Source organism: Corapipo altera, unplaced genomic scaffold, assembly GCF_003945725.1.
Source record: "Corapipo altera isolate COAL_440 unplaced genomic scaffold, ASM394572v1 75, whole genome shotgun sequence".
Lineage (NCBI taxonomy): Eukaryota > Metazoa > Chordata > Aves > Passeriformes > Pipridae > Corapipo > Corapipo altera.
Genome location: NW_020884887.1, coordinates 8,766,179 through 8,793,999, shown reverse-complemented (window position 1 = coordinate 8,793,999; position 27,821 = coordinate 8,766,179). Strand labels below are relative to the sequence as shown.

The following is a 27,821-nucleotide window of genomic DNA, read 5'->3' as shown; positions in this document are numbered from 1 at the left end:
TGCCAGTCTCTGTGTATCCTTTGCAGCTTGCAATTTGTGACTAAAGAAATATCAGGCACTGATTGTCTTTTTACCCAAGGTACCAGAGGATGATTCTGCTCTCTTCCTGACTGTCCTTCCTTGTCTTTCAAGGAATCCTGGAGTTTTTCCATCATCAGCTGAAGGACATCATTGAGTATGCAGAGCTGAAGACTGATGTGTTCCAGAGCCTCAGAGAAGTGGGCAATGCCATTCTCTTCTGCCTCCTTATCGAGCAGGCTTTGGTAAGGCAAAACCCCCTGCACCAACACATCATACTTGAGATTTCCAGCTCAAGAGTATAAGTGGAAGTGGGTTCTCCAGCAGAAGAGTTTGGGAAATGTTACTTTCCAGCTTTTTGTGTTGGTCTCTCTGGGGCTGTATTATTGGAGGCTTTGGGCATGTCCATGGGGATGGTGTGTACTGGCACTTGGTCATGCCTCTGGGATTGCTGAAGGTGAATCTGAATACTGGAAGATCTAGATTTAATTTTTGGACCCAAAGCTACCCCTTGTTCATCCTTCTCAGAAATAAAACCAACTGGAGTTTATTTCTAGATTGTAAGCTCTCTGGGGCAGGGATCAATACTTTTTTATACACGTTTTGTACAGTGAGATGTAGATTTGAGCCCTTTGCTCTTTTAGGGTGCTAGTGCAATGAAAACAACCTGGTTGATTCTAATGGTGATATGTATAAAGCAATCCAACAGGAAGGAAATCTGAGAAGAGCTGATGATGTATTTCCTATGACATCCTCACTGAAAATAACTGGAGTGACAACTCTGTATTGCCCCCTGCCACAGGTGTTTTGCATGTGCAGAAGTCTCTCAGCTCATGTGATGCCCTTTCTAGTGTGGGGCAAAGGCTGTGGCTGAGTGCCACTCATCTTCCTACCTTCTAGCTTTTCACATGTAAATTTACTTTGTGATGAATTTATCTCATAGTTTGGCCTAGAGCCAACTGGGGACTGTTCAGTGACACAATTTTACATGAAATATGCGTATTTTATGTCATAATGGTTTTGACAGGGTTATTTCAGATAGACTTCCCTAGATGGGATTCCAAGCAAAGCCAGAAAGTTCAGAGCAAAAGCAGAAGGAAATTCAAAGATTCCAAGTTTTATCCAGCCATAGAGCACAGGAAAAACTGAAAGTCTCTGCATGTACTCAAAATATATATATTTCTGCCCTTGCATTTTAACTCCAGATCAAGAGACTTCAGTTCCTGATGGGGTGTATCAAACACATTCAGTGAGCAGTGGCTGCTGAAGATTAAGAAAACTAGAGAGATGTATATTACCCAGCAGCTTGGCTTTTATAGAATGACCAGAGTTGCCAACTATATTCTGGCAGTTTCTATTTCTTTTGTGGCTTGGTCAGTGCTTTCTGCTGTTCTCAGTGTTGGGTTTTATGCTGGATGTACTGCACGTGCCTTTTCTGTCCCATCTTTAAATGGAGACTTAAGGGACACGTTTCTTTCAGAAATCTTTCATTTCAATGAAACAATGTTCCTTCAGTCCCAGGAACTGTACATCAGCACTGTACTGGCATTTTAGAATAGCAGAAAATAAAGCAAGGATGGTGGGTAAAATTTAGGGATCCCTTTAGGAAGATTGCCCATCCAAGTCCACATCTGCCCACTTTCTGCGCCAAAAAAAGTCTCTCTCTTTCTGATTCCTTGTTTTTCCCCACAGAAGTAGATTCAGAATATAAAGCCATTTTGCATGCAGCTGCACTGATTCCCACTTTCTGGAAGGTGTCAGATTCATAGAGCCATCACAGAACAAGATTTTCCCTCTAATGGAGCTCTTGTTCAGCAGGAGGAATTGCTTTTATGGTGCAGTTACCTTCAGAGCTGTCTGAGTGATCTAAGCCTGGTGGTATTTGCTGGCAAAAATTGCTCTAGTGCAGATGCTCAGTCTGTCCCATTTTACCCCTTTTTATTGTTTAAATCTGAAGAATGAGGGGTTGCTTGGGACTAAATTTCGAGGCAGAATTTGTACTCTCAGTTAATGGGCCTTGGGGAAGAGGTCTATTAATAGCATGACTAATTTTGGGAGATATATCAGATGAATGCAGGCTGCAAATGGTGAAAATACTCTCTTTATCAGAGGGAAACAGCAGTGGAAGAACATTCATCTAGGAATGAATAGTGTTTTACAAACAAAACAACTAAGGTGATAGGCCCACTCTGTTAGCACCAGCATCTCTCTGCCCTTAGAGGGACCCCAGACTGTTCCTGTCCCTCCAGCACTGTGTCACAAACTGCACTCCCACAAACTTGCTCTCATCCCGGCATCCATGCGCCAGTACAGCCTCCTGCAGCTCCATGCTACACTGTCCTCTTGGCTGGAAGGTGGGGAATCCCCCCCTGCATCCCGAACAGACCCAGCCGAGTCATTCCATCTGGCCCCCAGATATCTTTTGCTGCGCTGTCATGATCTGCTTTCGAGTGTGTCTACATCTCTACAATAAGCTCAGAACTGGAAGCATGTCCTAGGACTAGGCTTTTGTAGGAGCAGGCTGATGCCTTGTCGTGACGCGGTGCCTCTGTGTTAAACAGCTTTGGTTTCCTTGCTGCTGTTTCCCATTGCAGACTCGTATACAATGTACTGTCAGCCATCGCTCCTCAGTCTCCACCTGCCTATTTCTAGGTTTCTCTTCCTTGTGCATCTGTGTTTGGGATTATTTTTTCTCAAGTGCATTGGCATGCATCCCCTCAGGTGGCATCTCATGATGTTATTCCTCTCTGGACTTCTGTTTTATTCTCCCTGGTGCCTGCACCACTGGGATTCTGACAGCCCTGGCTGAGAACACCATACCAAGAAACAAATAATTTCAGACCAATGTGTGATGTACCTATTTGCAGTAGAGACACACATCGCTATATTTTACATGTACACTTCCTAAAATAACTAAGCCAAAGGGTAATTTCCACCTGGGCACTCTCTGTAAGCACAGACAGCAGGAATTCATCAGGGTAAGATGAAACTGAAACCTCTGTGTTCTTTATCCCCCCGTTGCTTGCAGTGCTAGTAAATAGGACAGAAAATAAATATAAACGTCTGGCCTTGTACAGGCAGGAAGTAACTTATTTGTGTAGGGGAAACTTCCTGTCTTGAGGTATTTCTTCCAGTTTTAGTTCATTTAGGTTCAAACTGTTGGAGTTGCTACTGAGCTGGGTTGGTTTTGAATAGGTGCTGTAGGCATGAACTGTTGTAGTGTTGCCCAGGTCCCTGAGCCATTCACGAATCCCCTGTAGGTATTTTTTAACTTACTTTATCTTTCTTTCTTCCTGCCTCAGTCCCAGGAAGAAGTTTGTGATTTGCTGCATGCTGCTCCCTTCCAAAATATTTTGCCCAGGGTCTACATCAAAGGTAAGAAGCTGAGAGGGAAGCAGTGGGCAGACTCAGAGGTCTCTGCCCAGAAGCTGGTTCTCTCCCATTTCTGCTGAGGATTAGTTCTAGCCCTGTTTCCCCCTCCAAACAGATAAGTGAATACAGCCAAACGTCAGGTGCAAACAAAAGCCAAGGGTGCATTTCCTGTAGCCTGAAACCTCAGTCAGTTTGGGGGTTCCCTTCAGGTTTTAAAGCCATTTCACAGCCTCTTTGGAGAATGACAGCATGAAATGTCCATCCCAGCAGGAGCGATCGGTAGCAGGGACATGCTTTTGGACACGTGTGATAAAGCTGCTGCTGAGACTGCAATCGCACATCCCTCCCTTCTCTGCATCACTGGTTCCCTCATTGCTGTCGGTTTGGCTCCCTGATCCACAGTCCCCTTGGATGGTTGCTGGGGGGCAGCTCTGAGCAAACTCGGCGGAAATTGCGGGTCTCCACTTCCTCCTCTCATTTCACTGTTTGCTGCTCGCTTGACAGAAGGAGAACGCTTGGAGGTGCGCATGAAGCGTCTCGAAGCCAAGTATGCCCCACTTCACCTGGTTCCCTTAATAGAGAGGCTGGGCACTCCGCAGGTAAGGATTTCATTGAAAGGGATGGCTGTTGAAAACTCGTAGCAGTCCCCGGACGGCCTGTTTGGCCTTGGGACAGTGATCCTTTTTTTTTTTTCATTGGTTTATTTTTTTTTCTGCAAAACATCAATTGGACAAGCAAATCAGAATCCTTGCCCTAGAAGACACCCTGAAGGGAAATCTGTGAGCGGGTCCAGTGATGTTGTGCTTCTGCCTCTGGCCAGGAGACCTGGCAGGGAGCTATAAGGCAAGTGTGCTAGAAGCCAGTTCTGAATCAGAACAACTCTGAAAAACTCTCCTTCTCCATTTTAAAAAGATGGAGAATTGCTGGAGTGGTTTGAGGGGAAACTTTGCAGAGCTATCCCTAACGTAATCAATTGCCATCACTTTTGGGGTTCTCATTTTAGGGCTGCAGCTTGGTCTATTTTTAAGCTCATCCCTGTCAAGGAATACATCTGAGAATGGTTTCCCTCCTAGCACATGCTTAGAGCTTTAGCACATGCTTAAAATTATGGCTCCATTAAAGTATCTTCTTGACGTAGGTCTCAGCTTGGGAAAGATCCCTTGTGCAGAAACTGAGTATGGTTTAAAATATGTCCATAGACTGGTCAATGTAATGGGCAAAATTTGAGCTCCACTGATAGTAATAATCAAACTTCCAGTGCCCACTTAATGGGGTTGATGGGGTAGAAAACATTCGAAGTATCAAATGAATCAACACCCTTTTTCTGTAATGTACTGATGAGGGAATGGAATGAACACTCAGCTGTATGAGGTGACAGATCTAGGGCAGGCAGAAAGTTGTTGATTTTTTTCTCTTGTTTTTTTTTCTGATGAATGAAGAACATTTTGAACTTCGCATCATTGGAAATCATCTGAAACAAAGAAATTGGCTGGATAACTGAGGGCTTTGTCTTACTTTGTAGACACTTCCTTTTAAAGGAGACACTCGAGAAAAAGAATTCACCTCTGTGTTTTTGTGTGTTTGTGTTGGTCTTTCTATCTTTCCTTCTTTCCATGCAAAATCATCATTGAAATCTGCTATTAGAGTCACTCGTTGCTTATCCCTGCCATAGTTATAACGGTGATGAAAACAAAAGGTACTTCATGTCCAACTAAAATATAATATTTCTGTAAACTGTTCCCATATTCATCACACAGGTACAGTTGGGTACCAGATTTTTTTTTTTTTTGAGCTCAAATGTAAATGAACACAAGAATCGCTTTCTATAGGTGCCTCCATAGCTTCTAAGCTTGCTCCTTACGCAGTTTTGGACATGCATTTTGGAAATGCAGTTTTGGACACAGGCCATATGGGCTATTTCCTGCAGAATGCATAAATGCCTTTTAGCAATTGTTCAGAATCTGAGTAGACATTGCCTTCTAGATGCCTCTCCCAAAAGGTGGCCCTCTGCATTTCATAGAATTCTGTGCTGTGAAGGGGCTGAGCCAGAGTTAGTGGGGATGTATCGGTCTTTGCAGGTTTTGGGTAGGGTTCTGGCAAGCTCACCACTTAAAGGTTTGTAAAAGAGGTTCAAAAACTGGAAAATCAAAACTGGTTTTGTGCAATGGCAGGAAAACTGTCAGTGATTGTTGTAAATAATTACTTTAAATTGGGAATCCAGAAGCAGCTGTTTGATGGGTCATTCATAAAGAACCAGGGGGATCAAAGTGGTTCATTAAAGGAATCCTCTCCCTTTTAATACTGACCATAGGAGTATGTAGTAAGGGATTTTCAAATCCTTGCTTGGTCAGTCTGTTTTTTTCACTGGAAGTAACAGAAGCCTTTCCTTCTGAAGACAGAGGGAATAGTTGAGCCAGCACAGTGGCATCCTTTGACAGTTTATCTTGAGACCATCCTTCCTCTCCTGATCTTAGAAATCAGTGGGACCCCAGACTGTCTGTGAGGCAGCTCTGGCCACAAGGTCAACAGCTCTCCAGCTGCCTTCCCCATGTTAGATATCTACCCAAGGATGGTAGTCCTGTATCAAAGACTGGTCTTACTGTGATGAATTTTAGAACCAAATTCTGTCTGTGAATGTGCATAGCTGATGGCACTACTGCATTGTAAGCCATATGCCTCTCTTTCTAAATTAAGACTTCTTCAGAAACAGTGTACTAAGATCACTGGAGAAGTTTGTTATCCAAAGTACCACTTTTATCTCTGTATCTTAGCAAACAGTAATGCTAACACCTAATTTATATTTGAAATGGCTCTACTTCTACTGTGTCCTCATTTTGCCATGACAGACTGGTGTCTGCAGATCTGTACCCATAAGAGCCTGGAGCGGGTGAAGACAGGGAAGGTGTACAGCATTTAGCTATCGAAAAGCTGGATGAAATAAATCTTTACTTGCTAAGCAAACACATGCAGGTGCGTGCCATGGAACTGGTAATATGATTCCTGAGTTTAACAGGTTTAGGGATCTCAGACCCAATCTGGCCTCTGCAGACCAATACAGCTTTCCCATGATATTTGCTATTAGTTAAACATTAATTGAGCTGAGGTTCCCAAAACATCCTTGAAATTGTGACACAAGCAAGAATTGTAACGCTTCTAATTTCAAGAGCCACTAAACTAAAAATGCTTTAGGTTACTTCCAACATAAACTAATAGTCAGGGAGGGGGGTGTGCAGGCACACTCATAAATTTTTCATAGTGGAATGAAGGTGACCCAAGTAAATGGAGCATAATTCATATTCCTAACGTCTGGACAGGACATGTCCCTGCCCTTTGTCCCAGCTGCTCTGAGTCCCCATCGTGACTCTGATTGGGATAATATTTTCATAGGCATTACAGGGATAGCTGGAAATGGAGCAAATACTTAAAAACTACTTAAGGCTCCAGGAAGTCCTGTAGGACACGCGGGGTCTCGGGAAGTGTCACGCTTGCTCTGTGTGTCTCTGCCAAAGTGGTGAGAGGGGTAAAAGGCTCTGCCTGTGGGGCCAGGGCAGCCTCTCATCTACCAGGGTGAGCACGGCAGAGCTGGAGCCTCCCACAGCCACAGGCACAGCTCTGACAGCACTCAGCTCCCATTTCCCATGTTATTGTTGGCAGCTCTGCAAACAGAAGTCAGTCATGCTTTGGAACAGCAATAAATAGGGCAGCTGAGAGGATATCAGGGCAGCAAGTGACCCCCATGCTTGCACCACAGCTCCACTCAGTGAGCTCAGGGGGGTCACTGCTCCCAGGGGCAGCCCCTGCTTACTTTTTTAAAATCCCCATTTTTTTTTTTCCTGCGGGAGCAATGGGGATGAAATGAAGTTGATTCTCTTTTCATTTTCCTTTAGTGTAAAAGCCAAAATAACTCCATCCAGTGGAGCCATTCCAGATTTGTATATCTAAATCTGAGCAGCAATGTCACAGAAATTGTCCATACATGTAAAACTTCCACATCTGGAAAAAGTATTATTTGACTTTCTTATAAACCACAGGTTTTCCAGTATTAAGGTTCCAGTGGCTTCTCATCTTGCTCAGAGCTTTTTAACCCTAACTACAAAAGAAATCAAGTAAGCCCTAGGCCATCTACATTTTAAAGAGATAATGGCAATGTCCTGGGAAGCAAAATGTCCCTGTTCTCTCCTGTTTTATTTTCATAATTTGCAGAAATGGTGACATGAAACCCAGCAATGCTGAGTAGCCCTAACAGAACAGAACAGCATGCTAGCAGAATTAAGGATCAGTATTTCTGATCAGAGCTTTGCCTTCACCTTTCATTTTCTGATGTACATAGTTATTCCAAATACTGAGGTTGGTAAAATATAACTGAGCACAATATGAAGTCTCCTTCTGTTTGAGGGTTGAGTATTCTCTGGTGGGAAGTGCCATGGGAGCAGCCATCAGAGGTAAGGTTGGACCTCCCACGGGGTCTGTGTTAACTTTGAAAGAGCCGGGGAGAGACCAGGAAGTGTTAAGTCCCACGAGGGGGTCCATCTGTGCCACATCATCACTTCTGCTCCTTTGGTTGTCCTCCTCCCCAGCAAATAGCCATCGCCCGGGAGGGTGACCTGCTGACCAAGGAGCGGCTGTGCTGCGGGCTGTCCATGTTCGAGGTGATCCTGACGCGGATCCGGAGCTACCTGCAGGACCCCATCTGGCGCGGGCCGCCCCCGACCAACGGGGTCATGCACGTGGACGAGTGCGTGGAGTTCCACCGGCTCTGGAGCGCCATGCAGTTCGTGTACTGCATCCCCGTGGGCACCAACGAGTTCACTGCAGAGTGAGTGTCCAGGGGCCGGCAGGGACAGCCTCGGCCACTGTGGAGGTAGAGGGGGAACGTGGGTCCTTGATGTTGCTGTGCATGGATATAAACTGATGCTCAGAAGGCTTTCTATCAGAACAGCTGGAGAAAAGAGCAAGGTAAAGGGATGTGCCCAAAGGAGGTGGGTAGATGGGCCAACAACCCAAGACTAGGTCCTCACCCATCTCACCCTGTGATTCACCCTGCACAGCCCGGCCTGGGTGTAATTCTGCATATCTCCTTCTGAGTTCAGTTTCTCTTGGTGTACCCCTACTTTCTAGGAGCAGGACTGAACCTGATTTCCCTAGGAATTCACCAAAGAAAGTTCCTGGTGCCACGGTACTTCTCTTGCCTGACTCTATCCTGTTATCTCTCCCCACCCCATCTCCCTGTCCTCCTTCCAGGCAGTGCTTTGGAGATGGTCTGAACTGGGCAGGTTGCTCTATTATTGTTCTCCTTGGACAGCAACGGCGCTTTGACCTCTTTGACTTCTGCTACCACCTGCTGAAAGTGCAGAGGCAGGATGGGAAGGATGAAATCATAAAAAACGTGGTAAGTTGAAAGGTGAGGTTCCTAAGGACCTGAACTAGCACACTCCTCTGTTTTCTATCTTGCTTTGTCCAAACTCACCAATTACAACCATACACAGTGTTAACTTTATTAAACTGGACACATTCACTCTAAGGTTTCCAGCTGCAGTCTCAGCAGAGAGGCCAAGGTTTTAATTGGCTTGAAAAGCAAATCTTTTTTCTCCCAAAGCTTTCCCTTCTTCCTGGGGTTGGGAAGCAGGATCTGGAACAGTTAACTTAGGACCACTCACTGATCTTGTTAATGCTCTGGCTTGAGTCATCAAACCCTATAATGAAGCGAGTCACCAGTCCCTGGGAAGTGCTAAGTGGAACAGTAACACGTGTTATAGCTGCTTTGCTTTAGCAGAGGTTTCCAGCAGCAGGTCAGAGGTACTGCTACTTTCTAGCTGATCAGATGACATAAGACTCTTCATCTACTGTTTTTCTCCCCCGCCATCCCTCCAGCCCTTGAAGAAGATGGCCGACAGGATCAGGAAGTATCAGATCCTGAACAACGAGATTTTTGCCATCCTAAACAAGTACATGAAGTCGGTGGAAACAGACAGTTCCACGGTGGAGCACGTGCGCTGCTTCCAGCCCCCAATCCACCAGTCGCTGGCCACCACCTGCTAGTGTGGACACGGACCCCACGTGGGTTGGGAAGGGAGAAGGGACTGAACCCAAACCAGCTGGGAGGAGTAAACTTGGTGTGAGACCTGGCAGCGAAGCGATGCTGGGTCTGCCTCTACACCCGAGGACGCATCTTCTCCTCGGCCCCGTTTGAGTGCATGTTCCTCTGTACCATCCCTGTGATCGGTTTTACTTGTAGCTTTCGGACTTGGGGGCGGGTGGGGGTGGGTGGGCAAAACGTGCTTTTATTCCATGAAGTGGTCCGGTTTCTCCCTGTGATTCACTCGGTCAGACACATCATCACTCTGAAGCCATACTGCAGCCCCCTGCGTGGGGGTCCTGCTGGAAGAGTCCCATGCTTCCACGGCGCCGGGAACCCGCTCCCACCGCAGGAGCAGTGGGGCAAATCAGCCCCCCCAGTGACATGTGCCACCGGCCACAGAGCAGGAGGGTCTGAAGACAAGTCCCTGATTCACTCTTGGAGGGGAAGAAGGGATGAAGGCAGGATGGCACTGATGGCAGCACCCTGAGGATGAAGCGATGGGTGCAGAGGAGCCCTGCCAGGGTGGTCGTGGATGGCTGTGTGCCCCAGGCTGAGTGGGCTTCATGCTCTCGGCCTCTCCAGCATTTGTTAGAGGGAGCTTTGGCATGTGGGCTTCAGAATAGCAGTGATGTAGTCACCAAATAACTCCTGAGCACTTCAGAGAGTTGGGGAAAGAGAAAATGGCCTGGCTTTTTCCCTGCTATGGGACATCCACTTATTTTAAAGCAGAGGTTCTCCCCTGAAGACACATCTTCCATGGACTAAATCAGATTTCCTATGGACTACAGAAGAGGCTGCATTCATGTGAATGTGCTCTTGAACATATTAACTTGGGTGGAAATAATCACTGGTCCTGGCAGGATGCAGGTGTAGTTACCTTGAACATACTGGATCTTTGATCTTCAGCCAAGGATGAGAGCTGGGGTGTATAATCTCTGTATGTTCAGGGATGCTGTTTTCCCTTGGTTTACACAAATTCCTAGTGGCACAGTGACCAAATACCTTTCTTCAGAGAATGGTGACTATCAGCAGGGCTTAGGAAACTTCCCATCACTCAGAAATGATGTAATTGTTTAGAAGAGGTAAAACATAGGGTAAGCATTAAAAAATACCAAGAATTTTGCAAGTTTAAAGGCTTTCAGAGGGAATACTGGAGTCTGTTTCCTTTTCCTACTCAGCTAATCTAAGATCCCTGGATAATGAGAACAAATTCAGGTGGAACTTGAAGGAGGATTTCATAACTCATGGTCTTCCCTGCTTCCCCTCAGTAGTGTCACTGGAGTGATAGAAAAGCTTGTGCTTGAAGTTAAAGGAGATCAAACCACATGCTCCAAGAGCAAATGATCCCAGCCTCACCACTGGCAATGTTTCCTCAGCTTTAGCCTGGTCACAGCAGATAATTGCTGTGACAGTATACAGATGTGATAATATATATTCCTTTCATGCATTTCATCATGCCTTGTAAACTGTATGCTGTTACAGATGTTAAAAGGCAGAGCCTGGGCGTTAATTCTCTCAAAAGGAACATAGAATTAATTACTAGGAATGTCCCAGCAGGAGTATTTTGTCTTAGGAAACAACAGCCAAACTACTGTTGGCGAGAGATGATCTTGCTGGGTGGGATGAATTTCTTCTCTCGGACCTTCATCACCTACTCCCATGGAAATCAATAAATACCCCACACATGACAAGTGCTGGACATTTTCACACCTTGAGATTCCTTTAATTACTGAGACAGACATTTCAACTGCAGGGAGGAAATTGTGCAGCACAGTAACCTGAAAGTAAAATGAAATCTCAGGAAGTCTGGCTGAAATCCTGGAGTGGCGGGGAAGGACCCAGCCCAACAAGGCGAGTTGTTTCCTCCGTGTTGTGAGGAAGAGCAGCAGAAGAGCATCTGGAACTTTCTGACACTAACAGGGCCCTTTCTCTCTATTTACTCTTCCACTAAGGATGTCAGTTCTGTTTTTCCATCATGTTCCAACACTTCTACACTACTGGAGTGAGGCTATTTAAAGATATATATTTTTAAAAGGAAGAGGAGAATCAAGCACTTTATTTTTTGTGGAAAACAAGATATGAGGAAGATAGATCCAACAAAGGTCCAGTTTTTCCTGACCTAAATAGTAAGTGCTTGTTATTTTGGTATGAAAGTGTTGCTGAAAAGGTGGCACAAGTCCCTGTCTGGCTCTCAGAGCCACCTCTAGGCACAGCACAAATTAAATGTCCTACTGCATCTGTTATTAGGGGATGTTGGAGTCTTTCCAGAAACCAGCATGAGCAAGAGGTTGCTACAGAAGGATAAACTGTACCAAATGGCCCGGTCTCAGCTATCTACAAAATGGGATGTAGTAAGGTGAATTTAAATGCCTGTTTTCATCTGTTTAGGTCTGAAGTGAGTTGTGAGATATTTCACCTAAACCTGTAAAACTCTTTACATTCTTTTGCTGTAGTTTTGCCATAATGGTTCCTGAAACCCTGCAAAACACCGTTGCACGTACTTGAAAGAACAGGTAAATGAAATCTATTCGTTGCCCTTGGATTTGCTGGCAAAAATGTAAAATCCCTTCAGATTCAAAGAGATTAAATATTTTGAGCAAAATGTCAAAGTGCATGAACGAAATGTAAAGTGTTTTGACTGTAGAGTGTATGCAGATGTTTTGCCTTATTGCTCAAGTCGTATGAGGTATCAGCTAGGAATAATCTTACGGTCTTAATTTCTGAGATTTGATGTTACTGTCCTTAGCTTCAGTCTTTCATCCTCCTTGACCGTGTAGAAGAGGTCCAGGCTTAGGTCTTTAAACAACTCCATGAAAGTGGATTTTTTTTCCTCCATCCTTTTTTTAATGTCATCACCGTTAATGGAAATAGGGAGCAAATTGTGACAGCAGAGCTAAATAGTAACAGATTGCCACAGGTTTGGGCATATTCTCCACACTTGAAGACATTCTGCCAAATTTGGGTGTCTTTCTTGCAGATATGCTCCAATCCTGTAGTTTTCAGCCTTTTATAATCTGGAGACCCCTAATGTTCTTTTCCTAGGGAAATGTTGACCCCTGTCTGAATACTTCCAAGTCCAGCGACTATGGACTTGCTTTTTTACCTATATTTTCCTCCTTATGCTGAAGTAGTCTGCAAACTCCCTGGGATCTACCAGCCACCACTTGGAATGTCTACTTCAAAGACAAGCTGTTGGCTCAATGCAGGAATTACAGGGCGGGAGAAAGGATGGCCTGTGTCATGAATGAAGTCAGACTAGGTTATTTTAATGTTCCCTCTGGCTTTGCCATTATAAAATGTGACTGTTGGCAGTGCACATGCTTTTCTGGAATGATGCTACACTTGACTTTCAATGCTACAATAGAAAGGGGAAGCAAACTAGTTCAAGCTCAGCACTTCAATGGTTTTCCTTTTAAAGTCTGACAGCACTTAGTAGCATTGAACAACGTTAGTCCTTTTTCTCCTGCATTACTCCAGTCCAGTAGGTTCATGTATGTTTGAGAAAAAAAGAATTGAAGGTGTAAAAAAACCCAAGAAAATATTCTCCAAAACTGTTGTCAAATGTACCATATTTGTATGAAAAGCTGCTTGAGTTATTTTGTACAATGAATTTTATTTATGGTGAGGTATATTTACGCTTGTGATCTGATACAGTGTTAAATTTTTGATCCATATTTGCTATGCAGCTGAAGATGATATTTTGGTTTTGTATTTTTTGCTGTTGTTCTGAAATACAGCCAACAGAAGCTTCCATCTCCATTAGAAGTGCTTCTGCAAGAGTAAAGCATCTGGTACCTGGTGATATGTCCCGTAACACAGCAACCAACAGTGTGTACAACAAATGTGGGATGACTTTTGTGATGAAGAGAAATAAAAATTGGGCTCATTCATGAAATGGGCAGACTTTACTTTGTGGTGTTATCGTCATTGTGATATCTGTTATTTAGGAAGAGGCTCCAATTGCACCTGGCACAAAGGAAAAGCAAAGTTGATAAAAATGTCGAGCTTTTGCCAAAACCAAAGAAAAAAAAATGAGGCATTTTGGTCAACAGAGAACAGACATATTTTCCTATCAAAAAGTTAATGACCTTAGAGAAAAACTTCCTGGCACAACAAATATATGAAAACTTGTTTTATTATTAGGCAGTCAGTGGAGGGAAAATTTTATAATTATTTTTAATACAATTTGACAGGCTCTACTGAAAACAAAGCTAAACTGAGGAGAACTAATTTCCTATCATTCCATAGCCTTGTCAACTCCACAGGGGCCTTTTTTATTCCAGGGGATGCTCCTCGCTATTATTTTCCCAAATTTCCATTTGAAACCATTCTTAGTTTTGTATTAGAAGCATCCAAAGATCAGCTGCAGTTGTTGACTGCAGAAGGAGGGGGAACTGAGGGGAAAAGATTTTCTGGGAGCTGAGGAATTAAGGTGAAACAACTGACATGGATCTGTGGGAGTGGGAGCTCCTGTGCTCAGCTCTAGATTAAACACTGTAATTGATGTTCCATTTCATACCTTCTTCCTAAGGTTCTTCACAGGAACAGCTTCTTGGCTTAAGAGGAATAGAAATGCAGTGATTCTTCACATAAAATTGGAAGGGAACTTTACACCATGACCAGGCAGCTCTGTTGATCTTTCCAATGTGCTTTAAGTCAGGATGTGCTGCAGCTTTGTGGGTGACATCCTGCTGTGCAGAACTGTTTGCCCAATGGCTGAAAGTTGCCCAATGTTTACTGATTTCAACATGGTTCTGCAGCGAATGGCAGAGAGGAGAGCAGGACTTTCTTCCTGCCTCTGCCACTCATACTGGGCAGGTTGTTTGGGTTTTACTCTTTCTTCCATCAAGACTTCTCCTTTTTTCTTTTTTAAACTAATTTTAGCTGCTGTGTCATGCACACCCCAGTTCTTACACCAGCCCTAAGAAGAGCTGAGAGCTCACATGGTCTCACCTGAAGCCAGAAGCAATTTTTGGTTTGGGTGTCAGGGTCCAAGACTGAATTTTGAACAACCAACCCTAAGGGACCAGTATCAAAGATATAGGCCCACATCTTCTTCCTCGTGCTCCTAAATATGTTTACATCTTCAAATTAAATCACTTCACCCATTTGAAGAACAGTACATTAATGACTCGTTTATTCTTTCAAAAGCTTAACAAAATTACCCTTTCTGTGACCCCTTCTGCAAGCCAGGAGTGCCTTTCATATCTAGTTTTGCTTGATTTAGAGTTCTGATGCAAATGCCTGGCAGATAAGAGGTCTGCAAACAAACGATCTGCTGATTGCCTGTCACTTACGTCACTTCACCTCTGGCACCCACTGCTGCTCCGATGCCCACTGAGCACCAGCTCCCATCCATCACCAACCCACCCCTCCTGTTCTGACAACATACATGCTTTATGGGGCCACAGTGACCTGGATCGCTGAACTGATCTGGATAAAATATTTAGCAACCCTGGGAGAAAGGAGCTGGGGTGTGTTTTATAGCCTCATGACCCTGGATCACTCAGCAGCCCCTCAGCACAGACCCACAGGTACGTGCACTGGCATGGGGAAGGCAGTTCCACAAGGGTGGGAACCCACCATGGGTGTGACTGGCTTGGGAACTCTCCCTGTTGGTGGTGTCTAAACCTTTGTAGCACCAAATGTCAGCCTCAGCCACTGCACAGTTACCTTGAAATAGGCTGAATTAAAGCTGTCTGCTCAACTAAGTTCAGTCTTTCAAGCCTCGAGCGTCCTTTCAAGTAGTGCTGCAATCATCCAACAGCAGGCAATTCCTTTAACCCTTACACTATCAGGTCATTGCCAGAAAAAGGATTTACCCTCTCTTTGAAGCAGCAAATGGCTCCTCAGAGCCCTAAAACTGTACAAAGTCAGAGCAGAATGCTGCAATCCTGTTCAGAAAGTTTCCCCAGGAACCATGCCTAGCAGACATCCAAGGGCAAAAGTTTCCATCACCTGTTAGCACAATACTTCCACCATTATTTTTAATACAGAGCAGTTGATACCCAGTATTTTTCCATCATTTTTCCAGAATAGAAGAGATGAGCAGACAAGAGCAGGGCAAAGAAAAGCCTTTTGATGTTGCTAAAGAGGTTATTTGCATGCAAAGCTGTCTTGTTCTGCCCCCTGGATTCCAATCAAGTTTTTTGGCCTGGAAACCAGTATTTCAGGAGGAACTGCATTGTTAGAAGATGAGCTGCTATGGAAGACTCCCTGATTTCTGGTGAGTTATTTTTAAGGCAGCATCTGATGTGAGTATCAACCAGTGAGGTCATAGCTTGGAGCTGAATTCCCTTAATTATAGCCTTCCCATTAAAATGAGGATATGAAGCAATAAAAGAGGCATTGGCTGCATCCCTGCTTTATTGTTATCAGTCTCAACTTGCCCTTGACTGAGTGTAGAAGGCAATTCTATGCCAATCCTACCTGGCTTTTAACTCCCATATTGCCATACACAGCCTTGCTAATTCCATCAAGTGCAACTCCTGTGACTCTGATTTTATGCACTGCACCCCACAGCCCCTGCACCAAAGAGAAAGAAATATGTGACACACTTGTGTCTGTGGTTAATTACAGGATCTGACTGAAGTTTCTCCCACAGTGGTGACAACTGGGCACACTCCTTCCCTGGTATCTGATAGAGTCAGCTCACACTGCAGTGTCTGCTCCTTTGGGGACCTCTTCCCTGTCATGCATCTCTTCCCAGAATTTAGAATGGCTTCTTTTGGAGGTCTCACCCCTTGTCAAATCTGGCAAAAGTCAGTCCACAGCATCAAATATCTTTGGGAAAGGTAAAGCTGTGGCCCTAAGTGCCTATTGCTTTTAACTGCACCATGCTGTGGCAGTAATGTATGAGGCTGCACCATAACCAAAAGGATTATTTTAATCCCAGATCTCTTCCATAAAAATTTGCTCCCTCCCTCTCCCCTCTTTGTGCACAGTGGGCAGCTCTGCCCTGCACAGATAACAACACACACCCACAAAAGCTTGGAATTTATTTTGGACAGAGTTTAACTGCCAATAACCACATCACAATTAGGACTCCCTAGCTACAAGCAAGACCTCAGGGCGTTGGAAAAGGTCCAGCAAAGGGACCCACAGAGCCCCACAGAGCACCAGAGCAAACAGGTGGGGCAGCCTGTGAAGGGACAGGGGATACAAATTCCCCAGCTAGTGCAGGCAGTCAGCACTGCAAACACAGCAAATACTTGTCCCGCTCCACCATCACATTGGTTTTTGCAACCAGCTTCATATTCACACATTGCATGAATAGCTTTTAATTAATATCAGCGAGTAAATTTACTAAATAGAGGTCAAATCCTGCCATCTTTGTCTCACCCAGGGTCTTGCCCCTTTTGCCTGCCTAATATATAACAGCAGCAGAAGTTGCTCCCAGAACAGTGAAAAATTAGCACATTTCATTTCCTACTTCAAAACCTGCTGCCAAATGATTAGGATTGATTATCAAGTGCCCTGTGATAAAGGGGAGGACATGGGATTTGGCTGGCACAGTCTCTCCCAGCCAGTGACCCGCAGGACTGTGATGGATGAACGGACCTGATTAAAATCAAATGACTCACAAAGCACTTGAGCATTACATTCGCTGAAGAAAAGAGTTGCTCGGAGATAGGATCAGGCGCTGAGTGAAGGAGCCATGAGGTGTTAGCAATGCTGCAGCCTGATGGTCTAAAGGCAATTTCTGTCTTAACAAGTAATTTAGTTTATGGGGAAAAAAGAAAAGCAATTTTTCAGACATCTTCAGATCCTGCAAATCTTACATCTTTATAATGCCATATGACCATTCCTACCTATAAATGTGAGCTTGGTGCTATTGTTTTACTACTGGTTTTCCTTATCTCTCCTGACTTACAGCAAAACCTGGCTAATGGCACCGAAAGGGCTTTTGTATCAGCAGTAGGTTTCTGTGTACCCACGGCTACCGAGCACAAACGCAGGAAGGGAGGTCGGCAGAGAAGGGTGAGGATGAAGGTAAAACACACTGGTGTGCAACACACTCCAAAACGTTCACACACTACCATCAGCAAGGGAGGCTTCGGCTGCCATGGGAGGGGGAGCTGATGGAGTATCCTCTTCTCTAGGCTGAAAAAAACAACACCAATACGACTTCCCCTTGAGACTCTCCACCATCTTCTCCTTTGGATGCTCTCTAACAGCTTTACATCCTTCATACATTGTGGCGCCCAAAACTTTTAGGCTGGAAAACACCTCTAAGCTCATCAAGTCCAACCACTAACCTAACACTGCCACTAACATTTCTCTTGTTTACCCTTAGTTTCTGTTCCACCACACCCTGCTCACGTTTGAAGCCCCCCGGCTTTGCAGCGTGCACGACCCGCTCAGCGCACACCGGGGTCCCCTAAATCTGCGCCTGGGCTCACACCCCCCCGAGCCACGCTCGGGCTGCCACGGCACCTTCTCCTACGGCTGCAACAAGGAAAATACACTCCAGAGCAGAAACCCTGGCAGGAGCCTCATCCCAGATCTGTGGGAAGGAACAGAACCCCCCCGGCTGCCGCCCTCGGGCAGGCGGGGACGGGGATGTGAATGGGGCACAAGGGCTGCGGGGAGCCGAGGCGGCCCCGGGGGGCATTGCAGAGCTCGCCCGGGTGTTGCCGTCGCTGCTCCGAGCCCATGGAGGGGCCGGCCCTTCCCGGAGGAAGGAGGAGCCGGGCGGGCACAGGTGTGCGGGCGGCCCGGCCCTGCCCAGCCCGGCTCTGCCCTCGGGATGCGCTGAGTGCCCGGAGCTCGGAGGCGATGGAGCCGCTGGAGACGAACAGCAGCTGCAGCAACGGTGGGTGCAGCCCCGGGGGAGCGGGACCGGCCCGGGGGGAGCGGCGGGAGAGGTCCGGGAAGAGGCTGAACCTGCGGCACCCCCTGGCCTTACCCCCCAACAACCACCCCCGCCCCGGCTTTGGGGCTGTCCTCTGTCACTGCTCTGTTGTTTTTTTTTTTCTGGATTTGGGGTTTCTTTTGCGTTTCTTGAGGTGTGTATGTGTAGGAATGGGAAAACTTGAGGCACGCAGCCTGTGCTGCTGGCAGCCAGCACCGCGCTCTGCCAGCCTCACAGCACACAGAGAACTTGTGTGGGACTTGGGGGTTTAGTCCTTTAAAGATTAACTAATCCAGTCGGTGATCACCCCATCCCACTGCCTTACACTTGTGCCCGTTGTGGAGGTTTTCACCCAGACAGGGAGGCAAATTCCCCCCGTATCTCCCAAGAAGCTTGCTTCCACGATCAAAGATGTTTTTCTATTAGAGAACCTTTGGAAATTCATCTAGAAGATGACTGAAATTTTTTACTTTGGAAAAAAGTTTATTTCCAGTTCAGATCCAAAACCTCAGCTATGTGTGCTAGGGCCAGGGCATGCAGCTGCAGAAGATCTAAGCCAGTCTCCTGGTTGAGGAAAAACGTGGGACCCATGCCCAGGCTGCTGGTAGTGCTGGGAGCAGTTTAGCCATTGCATAGTCCCGCCTATACACACAAATACTTGCTCCATATTTCCTACACGAGTTCAGGCAGAAAATTGAAGTCTTCTAATACAAAGGGACTTTTGTGAGACTCCACCTGGCTGCTCCTTTCCCCACGGTCACAGTCATGCTGTCTTTACTACACTCAGAGTGAAGATTGCAATAGAAAGATGTGCTGGGTGTGGTAGGAGTGTTGGGGTGGAAGAAATTCAGCAGTTTTCCCACCCACACACAGCAACACACCTTGGCCAGAGAGACAGGGCTGTAGTGCTCTTGGTGTTAACAGCAGGAAACCGTGACTGCTCTCCGTCACTCCACACTGGCAGGACTATGTTTGCTTTAGGAGTACTCAGGCACTCTATAAATAGGTAGAATAAAACCATTAAAAAGCAGGGGCAATGTAGAGATGAAACTTTGGTCTGAGGCAAATCTGTTGTCTTATGACCCAGTTCAGTACACAGAGCTGGAACAGATGCACAGTTACAATGTGCTGGCATCACTCCACATTAAACCTGAAGTTATAAGCTGCGGATGTAGGGATTAGTTGGCTGGACTACACCAAGGCCTTTGAATCAACAATGTTGAGTGTTGCTGACGCATAGTTCATAACATCTGAGTTTGGTGGAGATACTCTAGCATATATATTTGTAAGTTCAAATTACATTATTAGAGAGGTCCTTGTGGCCTTCCAGTTCAATGTGTAGACTGATCAACACGTTCAGTGTCCAAGAGATGGTTGAACTGCAGGCCATAAATCTGTCACTCACCTTGCCATTTCCACATGTGAGTAAAAAGGTGTCCTGAGCTTTTGAGAGCTGATGGGTATGTGCTGTTAGGGTGACAGCATGGGTGACTGTTCAAGGGGACATCTGAGTGAGTCCAAGGGCAATAGAGACACTCTTGATAGTCATGTCAGTAATTTGCTGGTTTATCTCCACGGTGGTCTCACAGGGTCTCTGATCACCCTTTCGTGCCTTTCCCGCCGGGTCGTGTGCCAAGTGATCAGCGATGCTGACCCAGCTGACTCTGTCCAGGACAACGGGACTTCGGATAGTTTCTGGATAACTCAGCTGGAAAGCAATTATGGATTCTACATTGGCCTGGGCTTGGCTGTCTTCTCCAGCTTCCTCATTGGAAGCAGTGTCATCCTCAAGAAGAAGGGGCTGCTACGGCTGGTGGAGAAGGGAGGCACCAGGGCAGGTAAGGGTTTTGGGGGGGTGGCAGGAGGGAGAAGGTCCACCTCTTCCAAGAACCACATACATCATCCAAACTCCAGCACTCATAAGGCAAGGGGACACCTCTGGGTACAGTCTTCTGTCAGCAATGTAAATTTGGCCTTTTGTGGATGCATTTTTGTGTGTGAGACAGCAGTGCTGTGTAGGAGCTGAGGAGCTAATTTACAGAGCCCTGCTTTGAAAGGAGCTAAATTACAGAGCCCTGCACTGGAATAGCTCAGCTAAAAGCAGCATTTCCCTGCCTGGCACAGCAAATAGCAAGTGAAGTACCCTGTGTGATGAGATGGGCCCCACTGTACACGTCCATCACAGCTCTTACATGGGAAGGAGTGAGGCCAGGAGGAAGCAGAATGCTGAAAGGTCTCTGAAAGGGGCCCCTTTGCACAAAGCTGCAAGTCATCACCGTGACACAGACCAGCACAGCAGTGTGACCCCACTCTTGCTCTTATTGATGCACTAGGCACATGTACTGAGACAAGGACGTGGCCCCATGTGCCTTAATTAGCAAAAGCCATTTATGAATGCAGGACTGCACACCAGTGCTGTGTGTGAGCTCTGCTTGTGGTTTCAGAAGGGTTCCTTCTGAGGTATGTTGCTCAACAACCTGTAGATAACTTTCCTCTGGCACCAGACTCTCAGGGTGAAGCATGTGTTTATAGATGGCAGTGGTGCAGGAGCATTGCCTACAGCAGAATTGCACTGTGGAATTGGACACGTCCCATCAGCATTGCAAACGTGTTCTAGCAGCAGTGTAAGTCCTACCTGGAAGCTGACCTACTTGCATAATTACAAAACAAAGCAATGATAATTAAAATACTACCGCTTCCAAGGCCTGGCCTGGGAACAATTCTTAAATAATTTTTCAGAGGGAGTAAATATCACCATCCCCATTTTACTGTGTCCCCATATGGGGACACAGAGGTATGGAAGGATGAAGTGACTGTCCAGAGTCAAACAGCAAAGCTACCAACAGCACCTGAGCCACAGGCCAGTCTCAAGTCTCCTTCCTCTGCCCTTAGTCTGGCCACATGCAGCTGCTGGACACAGATGGGTTTGGCATTATATTTATACAGTGAAATATCAGTTGCTTCAACTGCAGAAGATGTCTCTCTCCTCTTTCCCTCCATGAACTCTTCCCACAACAGAGCCAAGTGAGTGAAACGAGCAAACCCCTCCCTATTTTTCAGAATGTTTAACAAGGAATTAGATTAATGACAGAAAACTGCAGCTGAAAAGAGTTCTTGAGAAAAACCCCAACCAAGCAAAAAAAAAAACCGAAAAAATCCCAAAACAAATAAACCAGCAATTTCTAAGGAATACCAAAGGATAACATTTGAACTTCAGCATTTGTGAACTTTTTGAGGAACCAGAAGAGGCTGAATTCTAGCAAAAGATTTGTCCCTGTATCCTGAAGTCTTCCTGTTCAACCTTCATTTCCCCTTGTCCTATCTCACCCTTTAATCTCTCAGACCTAGGGTGTCACCCCTTCCATCTGAGCACATCACTTTTCTCCAAGGCAGGTCAAACACTGCTGTTACTGACAGCTCCAGTCGAGTCAGATTTATCAAAAAATGGGCTCTATCTGACCCAGTAAAATCAGGGTTCACAATGTCAGCAGGCTTAAGCTCCTTATGTCTAACAGCTTGTGGGTTAGGACAGAGCTGGATTAGTTCCCAACACAGTATGTCCATTCCTCCTTATTTACATCCCTTTTTTTTTCATTCAGTTGTTTCAGTGCCAGGAATTATTTTTTATTAGAAATGCTCAGTCACATCATGGCTCTACCACATAAAGTTAACATCAGGTTTGCTGGCAGTTCATGCTGAGGCCCTGCAATACAGTCATTGTACACAGCAGTGTACAAAAGGAGCAGATAGCTTCTGGGACAGGACACAGAAAGCCTTCACCTTGCAATTTATCCCTCTCCAAACGGACACTTCTCATCTCTTGCTCTGATGAACATGGTTGTTAATTCTTGCATACCCATGTGCTTTTCTTCCCCAGGAGATGGAGGCCATGGCTACCTAAAGGACTGGCTCTGGTGGGCTGGCTTGATAACCAGTAAGTAGAAGCTCTCTCCCTGGGTTTGAAGCTTTTCCATGGTCTGTCCCTGTGAATAAGGTGTGGAACAAGCTGTCTCGTGGCTTAAAGCCTGTTTTCTATGGAGTTCCTCCATCCTCAGCAGAGGATCCTCAAGGAGAGGAGAGGCAGTGAGCCGTGCAGGATCTCCCTCTCCATCCCCCTGCAGGGCTGGTAGGACTTGCTAGCTCAGTTTTACCTGATCAAAAGCATGAAAAGCCAGGTTTTAATAAGGCAGCTGGCAGGTCTGCCTGTGTACCAGGCACAGGGCAAACAGCTCCTGTGTGTGTCTGGGGCTCCAGGAAAGGTTCCTGCTGTGGCACAGGGAGATAACATAGCTGCTGGTAGCAACTCCTTTCTTGAACAAGGCTTGCTTTCCCTTAGAGCAAGCCTTAAAACCATTCTTTAGTGCTGCAGTCTTAAATAGTTCCTCAAACTGGACTCAAAAGTTGCAGAGAGAACAGTGGATTTCACAGGAGGGATTTTCAGAGCCCTCTTCTCTGGCTCTCACTGCAGCAGCAGCAGCTCAAGGTGCCCCCACCTCACCCTGCCCTTGCAGCTCCTGTGAGCGAGCACACAGCCCTCACTGCTTGGGGACAAGGACAGCTCAGGCAGAGAGGGCACCACAGCCCCAAGGACACACTGGGGGGGGGGGTGAGGAGCAGCCTCCCAGCACTGGGGCTCCCACAGCTGCCCCTCTCCCTCATTAACCCCCAGACACAGCCTGGCTGGGCGGGAGGTGAGTTCTCATGGGTCACCCCTGACATGGCCAAGCCCTGGCACCCCCAGCCCTCCCCTGTGTGGGTGCAGGGCTCCAGGGGTGCCTCTCTGCTTGTGTTCATTTGTTATAGAGAGATTTTCACCCACTATCTGCCCCTGTTTAGCAGCAGCATGGAACACCCAGCATAAAAACCACTTTCCAACTGATATTTTACTGGTTTGCAAGCCCACAAGAGAAAACATAAAATGTACACTGTAACTCACTCGTATTTATTTTTCTTGTGTTTGTTTAGTGGGTGGAGGGGAAGCTGCCAACTTTGCTGCCTATGCCTTTGCTCCTGCAACTATTGTCACTCCTCTGGGGGCTCTGAGCGTGCTCATAAGGTGATTTTGTGTCTATAGTTTGCAATTTGCCTTTTTTTTTTTGTTTGTTTGCCTGTTTGTCTAGTAAAGACAGAAGGAACTTGAAGTGATGCTAATATGATTTATTCTGCCTAGAGGAAAAAAATGTTTCAGTGTTTTCTAAAAAAGCACTTTAATGGTTGTTGTCCTTTGGGGGGATCATTTGGGAACCATAGAATTAAGTAGACTGCCCTTCTAGAAATGCTGCATGTGGATAGCAGCCACATGCAGTGCAGATTAAACTATTACAAGTATCATATTACCTCCTTCATTATTCCAGGTCTTCATCCAATTCAAGGTTGTTTTGGTTGTTTTGTTTGTTTTGTTTTGATCTTGTAGTCAACAGTACTAAAAATCTAAACGAGTCAAAAATATCAGGCTTGTTTTCAAACTGCCTCTTATTTGCCTTTTATTTTCTAGGCTTTTAGGGCATTCTGATGTTGTGAGGTTTTATACTTCTGGCTGTTGACAAAAGGGCTGAAACCATATTTTATTTCTTTATTTTTAGAAAGGAGATTCCTACCAAAGTACATGACTGAGTACTGAAGGTTTTATAGAAAGACTTATTGTGAAATGCATAAGCAGACTGAGAGTTAGGACTGCTCCTGGTGTCTTGTCCCAAATTTTTATGGATAACAACATTTTTGTAGATATATCTGTAGCCCCAGCACCTTCCACGTTTCTTTGAAGCTTAATAGTTCTGCTGATTTAGTTAAAATTAATGTGACTTCTGTTGTGAGGTTCAGGTTTTTTTCTGTGTTGCACTGGTCCTCGAAGTAACTTTAACTTCCTTGAGCACTAAAAGCTCCAAAATGCTCAGCAGCTTGTGAGTGATTCTGTAGGCCCTGAAAATATTTCTGAGGACGTGTTAATGCATTCAGCATTTTTGCACCTTGCTGACTCAAGAGCTGTGATCTGCAGATCACACCTGCACCTCTGCAGGTTCAGCTCAGTAGATACAATGTGATTGTGTATTAACACACCGGAATCCAACCAATTTACACCAAATTTGTGCCCTTGTATCGCATGAAAGTATTCTTAACTTTATTTTAGCCGCTCTTCCTTCTTTAAAGGACTGGAAAGCACCAGCTGACATTTTTCTCTCCTGTGCAGTGCCATCCTGTCTTCATATTTGCTTGGAGAACGGCTCAACCTGCTGGGAAAGCTGGGCTGCATGCTGAGCCTGGTGGGCAGCACTGTGATGGTGATACATGCTCCAGAGGACGAGGAGGTCACCACTCTGGATGAAATGACTTCCAAGCTGAAGGAGCCGGGTATGCAGGAGGGCATGTTTTCCTCTTGGGGCTTGGCAGTGCCTACTGCTCCCTGTTCTTGCTGCTCAGTTTTGAATTCTCCTCTCCCTCTTCCAGGTTTCCTCGCTTATGCTGCGATCCTCTTGGCACTCTGCTTCCTCCTGATCTTCTACCTGGCCCCCCGTTATGGCCAGAGCAACATCCTCGTCTACCTCACCATCTGCTCCGTCATTGGTGCCTTCTCCGTGTCCTCAGTCAAGGGCTTGGGAATTGCCATCAAGGGCTTCTTTGCTGGCCGGCCTGTGCTGCAGCACCCACTGACATGGATCCTGGTCATCACGCTGGTGGCAGCCATCACTACACAAATTAACTACCTCAACAAGTCCCTGGATATTTTCAACACCTCTTTGGTGTTTCCCATCTACTACGTGCTGTTCACCACCATCGTCATCACGACTTCCATCATCCTCTTTAAGGAGTGGGTCGCCATGACCGTCATCGACATCATCGGGACAGTTTGTGGCTTCCTCACCATCATTCTGGGGGTGTTTTTACTCCACGCCTTCAAAGACCTGGATGTCAGTTTAGGGAATCTACCACAAGTCCTCCAGAATGAAGAGCAAGTGCCGGTCACCAGAGATGACAAGAACATCCTGATAGAGGTGGACAACTCCAGCATCGCCCCAGAGGATAAACCCAAGGTATTCATGCTCTACACCTAGCACGTTATGTGTGAGGGACTGGAGGGTGGGTGAATGGGTTGACCAATATTCCAGCTGTCACTGAGCAGTTTAAAAAAGGAAAAGCAGAAAATAAAACCATCAGTGTCTTATCTAAAGCTTGGTAGAATCAAGCCAAAACTTTCTCCAGGTTTTTGGATGGGATCTCAGTCACAGTGTGGCAGCAAGGGGTATGTTTAATCCTCGCTGTGCCTTAATACATGCAGCCACTGAAAACAAAAATCCTCTTGAAATACAATAGTCCTGGGACAAAGCTCCTCTCCGAGGCCCCTTCCCATCTCTTATTCTTGGCAGGGCTAATGTTTACTCTTGAACTCCTTCCCCTGGGTGGCCACTGATGTCTTTGTTTCCAGAGTTTGATTGAGTCATTGATTTGTGGTTTTTGCCTTTTTTTTTTTTTTTTCCTTTCTAGGCACTGGCATGAACTCTAAAATACGCACCAGTATCTCAAGTGGAGATGAGAGACAAGACCTGAACAGTGCACTCCTGCTATTCAGACTCTGCTCATCCATATTTGGTCACTTGCTCTGCAAATAATGGGACAAGAATATTGGTGAATATGGGCAAAACTTGGCAATTTGTGGAATAGGCACTGGCTCAGGCTCAGTGGCTGGACCCAAACCATGAAGTGCTTTTGGACCGTGGCAGGGAAATCTTTTTCAACTTTTGTTTTTCTGTGAGATCCAGGAGTTTCCCTGCAGCACAGTGTTAATTATTTTTATAGGAGTTTTGGTTGTTTGGGTTTTTTTTTTTCCTTAGCAGCCACGGTGCCCAGGCCATGTTGATGTGGTTGGTGAAGTTTCTGGGCCTGATCCAGACCTCACCTGAACAAGGGGCAGTCTCTTCTCAGGCTGGGGAGCTCTGTCAGGATAAACTCCATGTCAGGAGAAACACTGCCACTGTCCCCGAGACTGCTTGTGATAATCTTTTCAGTCTGAAAGACAAAGTGGCTCTAAATGTTAAGTATTTTTTTCCTTAGGAAATACCTTGACCTTTGCGAGCCCCCCAACTCTTTTGGCCCCTGTCCTGCTACCATTTAAGCCCCAAAGCTTTTTTGTTGCTGTTTAGAAAGAGGTATGAGCTGCGTGTTAAAAGCTGAACAGACATAAGAGGGTAATGCTCTGCAGAGCTGCAGGGATGCTGTTTATCCCACAGCAGTCCCACTCACCTCTCTCCATCTCTCCCAGTATAGTACACCTGGCCTTTTGCTCATGGCTCTTCTTGGAAACACCCTTGGATTTGTATCATTGGTCAGGATGAAAGGATGGGAGAAATAACATTTTTAGCTGAAAAGTGAAAAAGGAAGGTATTACTGCAGTTGAAAGGTTTTCCCATCTCACTGCTGGGTCTTCTGGGGAGACTGGAGTTCATTTGCTGACAGCAAATCCCAATCAGGGAGCAGCAAAGCCTGAGCCAGTCCAGAGGCAGCTCTGCCTGGGTTATCCCTGGACCACAGCACACACTGATGCTGCCTGAGATGCTCACCTGGTTATACCTGGGTCTGAGCATCACTGAGCAAATGCAACCTGGGGTTGCAGGAGAGAGGACTATACAATCTCTTATTTTAATAACATTTCAGTACTATTTTTTTGGAATGTGGAAAGGAAAATAAAGGTGTTTTTTTTCTAAAAAAATATAACAGTTGCAGGTGGATCTGAAAGTTTTTAATGATTTCTCTCATCTTACTGGAGTAGCCCTAAAGGATAAACAGGCTGAGGGACAACAGAAAGAGCATCAGGAGCAGAGTAAAACAGCAGCGACCTCCTTTGGTGGCAGACAATAATCCAGGTCACTCACTTGAGCTTTGGTTTCAGCATCTTAATCAGTGTAATGCTTTATGCATTTTATTTTAGAAAATGACTGTAAATGGGACTCAACTCACTGCCTAGAACTGTATATCATAAAAGCCATTCCTCCAGCAGTCCTGCCATCTCTGGAGAAATACCACATAGAAAATGAAGCTTTGAACCGAGGTAATGAAATAGCACACAGTGGAAGGAGCATTTGTTAATGACAACCAACAAATTTATTAAAACCAGGCAAAAGGCACAATGACTTGCATTCAAGTATTTGCATAGATGCATAGAGAGCATTATTGTAAACCATTAATAAACCATTAATATGGTGGACACAGGAAAAATTGAGATGTATTTTAATATACGTTCTCCCAAGTAACGTTATCTTTCAAAAAAAACCAGGTTTTACCATCCTCTTGCAGTTTCCCTGTTCTCATTCACTCAGCTTGCACACATCTGAAAATTTATAAGGACTTACTTAAAACTGCCTTCTGGAGACTTTTATGATATTCCAGCAGTAAAGTTTTCCATTGGAGTTTGGGCACATCCATTTGTTCTCTGAGCACTGTGTGTCCAGGGGCATTTTTTAAAACCTTGATCCCATGCTCACATGAAATGCAGTGAAAATAATTTTA

At 45.6% G+C, this 27,821-nt stretch overlaps 2 protein-coding genes across 7 annotated transcripts in view; both read left to right on the top strand.

Moving 5' to 3' along the window:
• Positions 1 to 13,377, top strand: part of CYFIP2 (cytoplasmic FMR1 interacting protein 2) — a 53,341-nt gene extending 39,964 nt beyond the window's left edge. For 4 of the 5 annotated variants that reach the window (XM_027643318.1, XM_027643320.1, XM_027643317.1 and 1 more), the window contains 6 exons: positions 133 to 263; positions 3,321 to 3,393; positions 3,895 to 3,989; positions 7,968 to 8,206; positions 8,632 to 8,779; positions 9,262 to 13,377. In XM_027643318.1, coding sequence (XP_027499119.1) covers positions 133 to 263; positions 3,321 to 3,393; positions 3,895 to 3,989; positions 7,968 to 8,206; positions 8,632 to 8,779; positions 9,262 to 9,429 — 854 coding nt within the window. In that variant the 3' untranslated portion in view covers positions 9,430 to 13,377. The remainder of the gene's footprint in view (positions 1 to 132; positions 264 to 3,320; positions 3,394 to 3,894; positions 3,990 to 7,967; positions 8,207 to 8,631; positions 8,780 to 9,261) is intronic. The other variant, XM_027643321.1, reaches the window with a different exon arrangement.
• A 4,781-nt stretch (positions 13,378 to 18,158) lies between these two features.
• NIPAL4 (NIPA like domain containing 4) lies at positions 18,159 to 27,721 on the top strand. Of its 2 annotated transcripts, XM_027643527.1 has the most exons (7): positions 18,159 to 18,284; positions 19,913 to 20,161; positions 22,201 to 22,257; positions 23,289 to 23,379; positions 24,511 to 24,671; positions 24,768 to 25,351; positions 25,803 to 27,721. In XM_027643527.1, exons 1-7 carry the CDS (start codon positions 18,248 to 18,250, stop codon positions 25,812 to 25,814), a joined length of 1,191 nt encoding a protein of 396 aa, XP_027499328.1. In that variant the 5' UTR covers positions 18,159 to 18,247; the 3' UTR covers positions 25,815 to 27,721. The 2 variants fall into 2 exon arrangements, with proteins under 2 accessions (XP_027499328.1, XP_027499327.1); XM_027643526.1 differs by lacking the exon at positions 25,803 to 27,721 and having other exon boundaries at positions 24,768 to 25,372.
• The last annotated feature ends 100 nt before the right edge of the window (positions 27,722 to 27,821 follow it).

Bases quoted from the DNA above. Each gene is read 5' to 3' on its own strand.
- NIPAL4 (XM_027643526.1), top strand. From the start codon at position 18,248: ATGGAGCCGCTGGAGACGAACAGCAGCTGCAGCAACG. The intron at 20,162-22,200 runs GTAAGGGTTTTG...TTTCTTCCCCAG, and splicing joins GAAGGGAGGCACCAGGGCAG to GAGATGGAGGCCATGGCTAC. The intron at 22,258-23,288 runs GTAAGTAGAAGC...GTGTTTGTTTAG, and splicing joins GTGGGCTGGCTTGATAACCA to TGGGTGGAGGGGAAGCTGCC.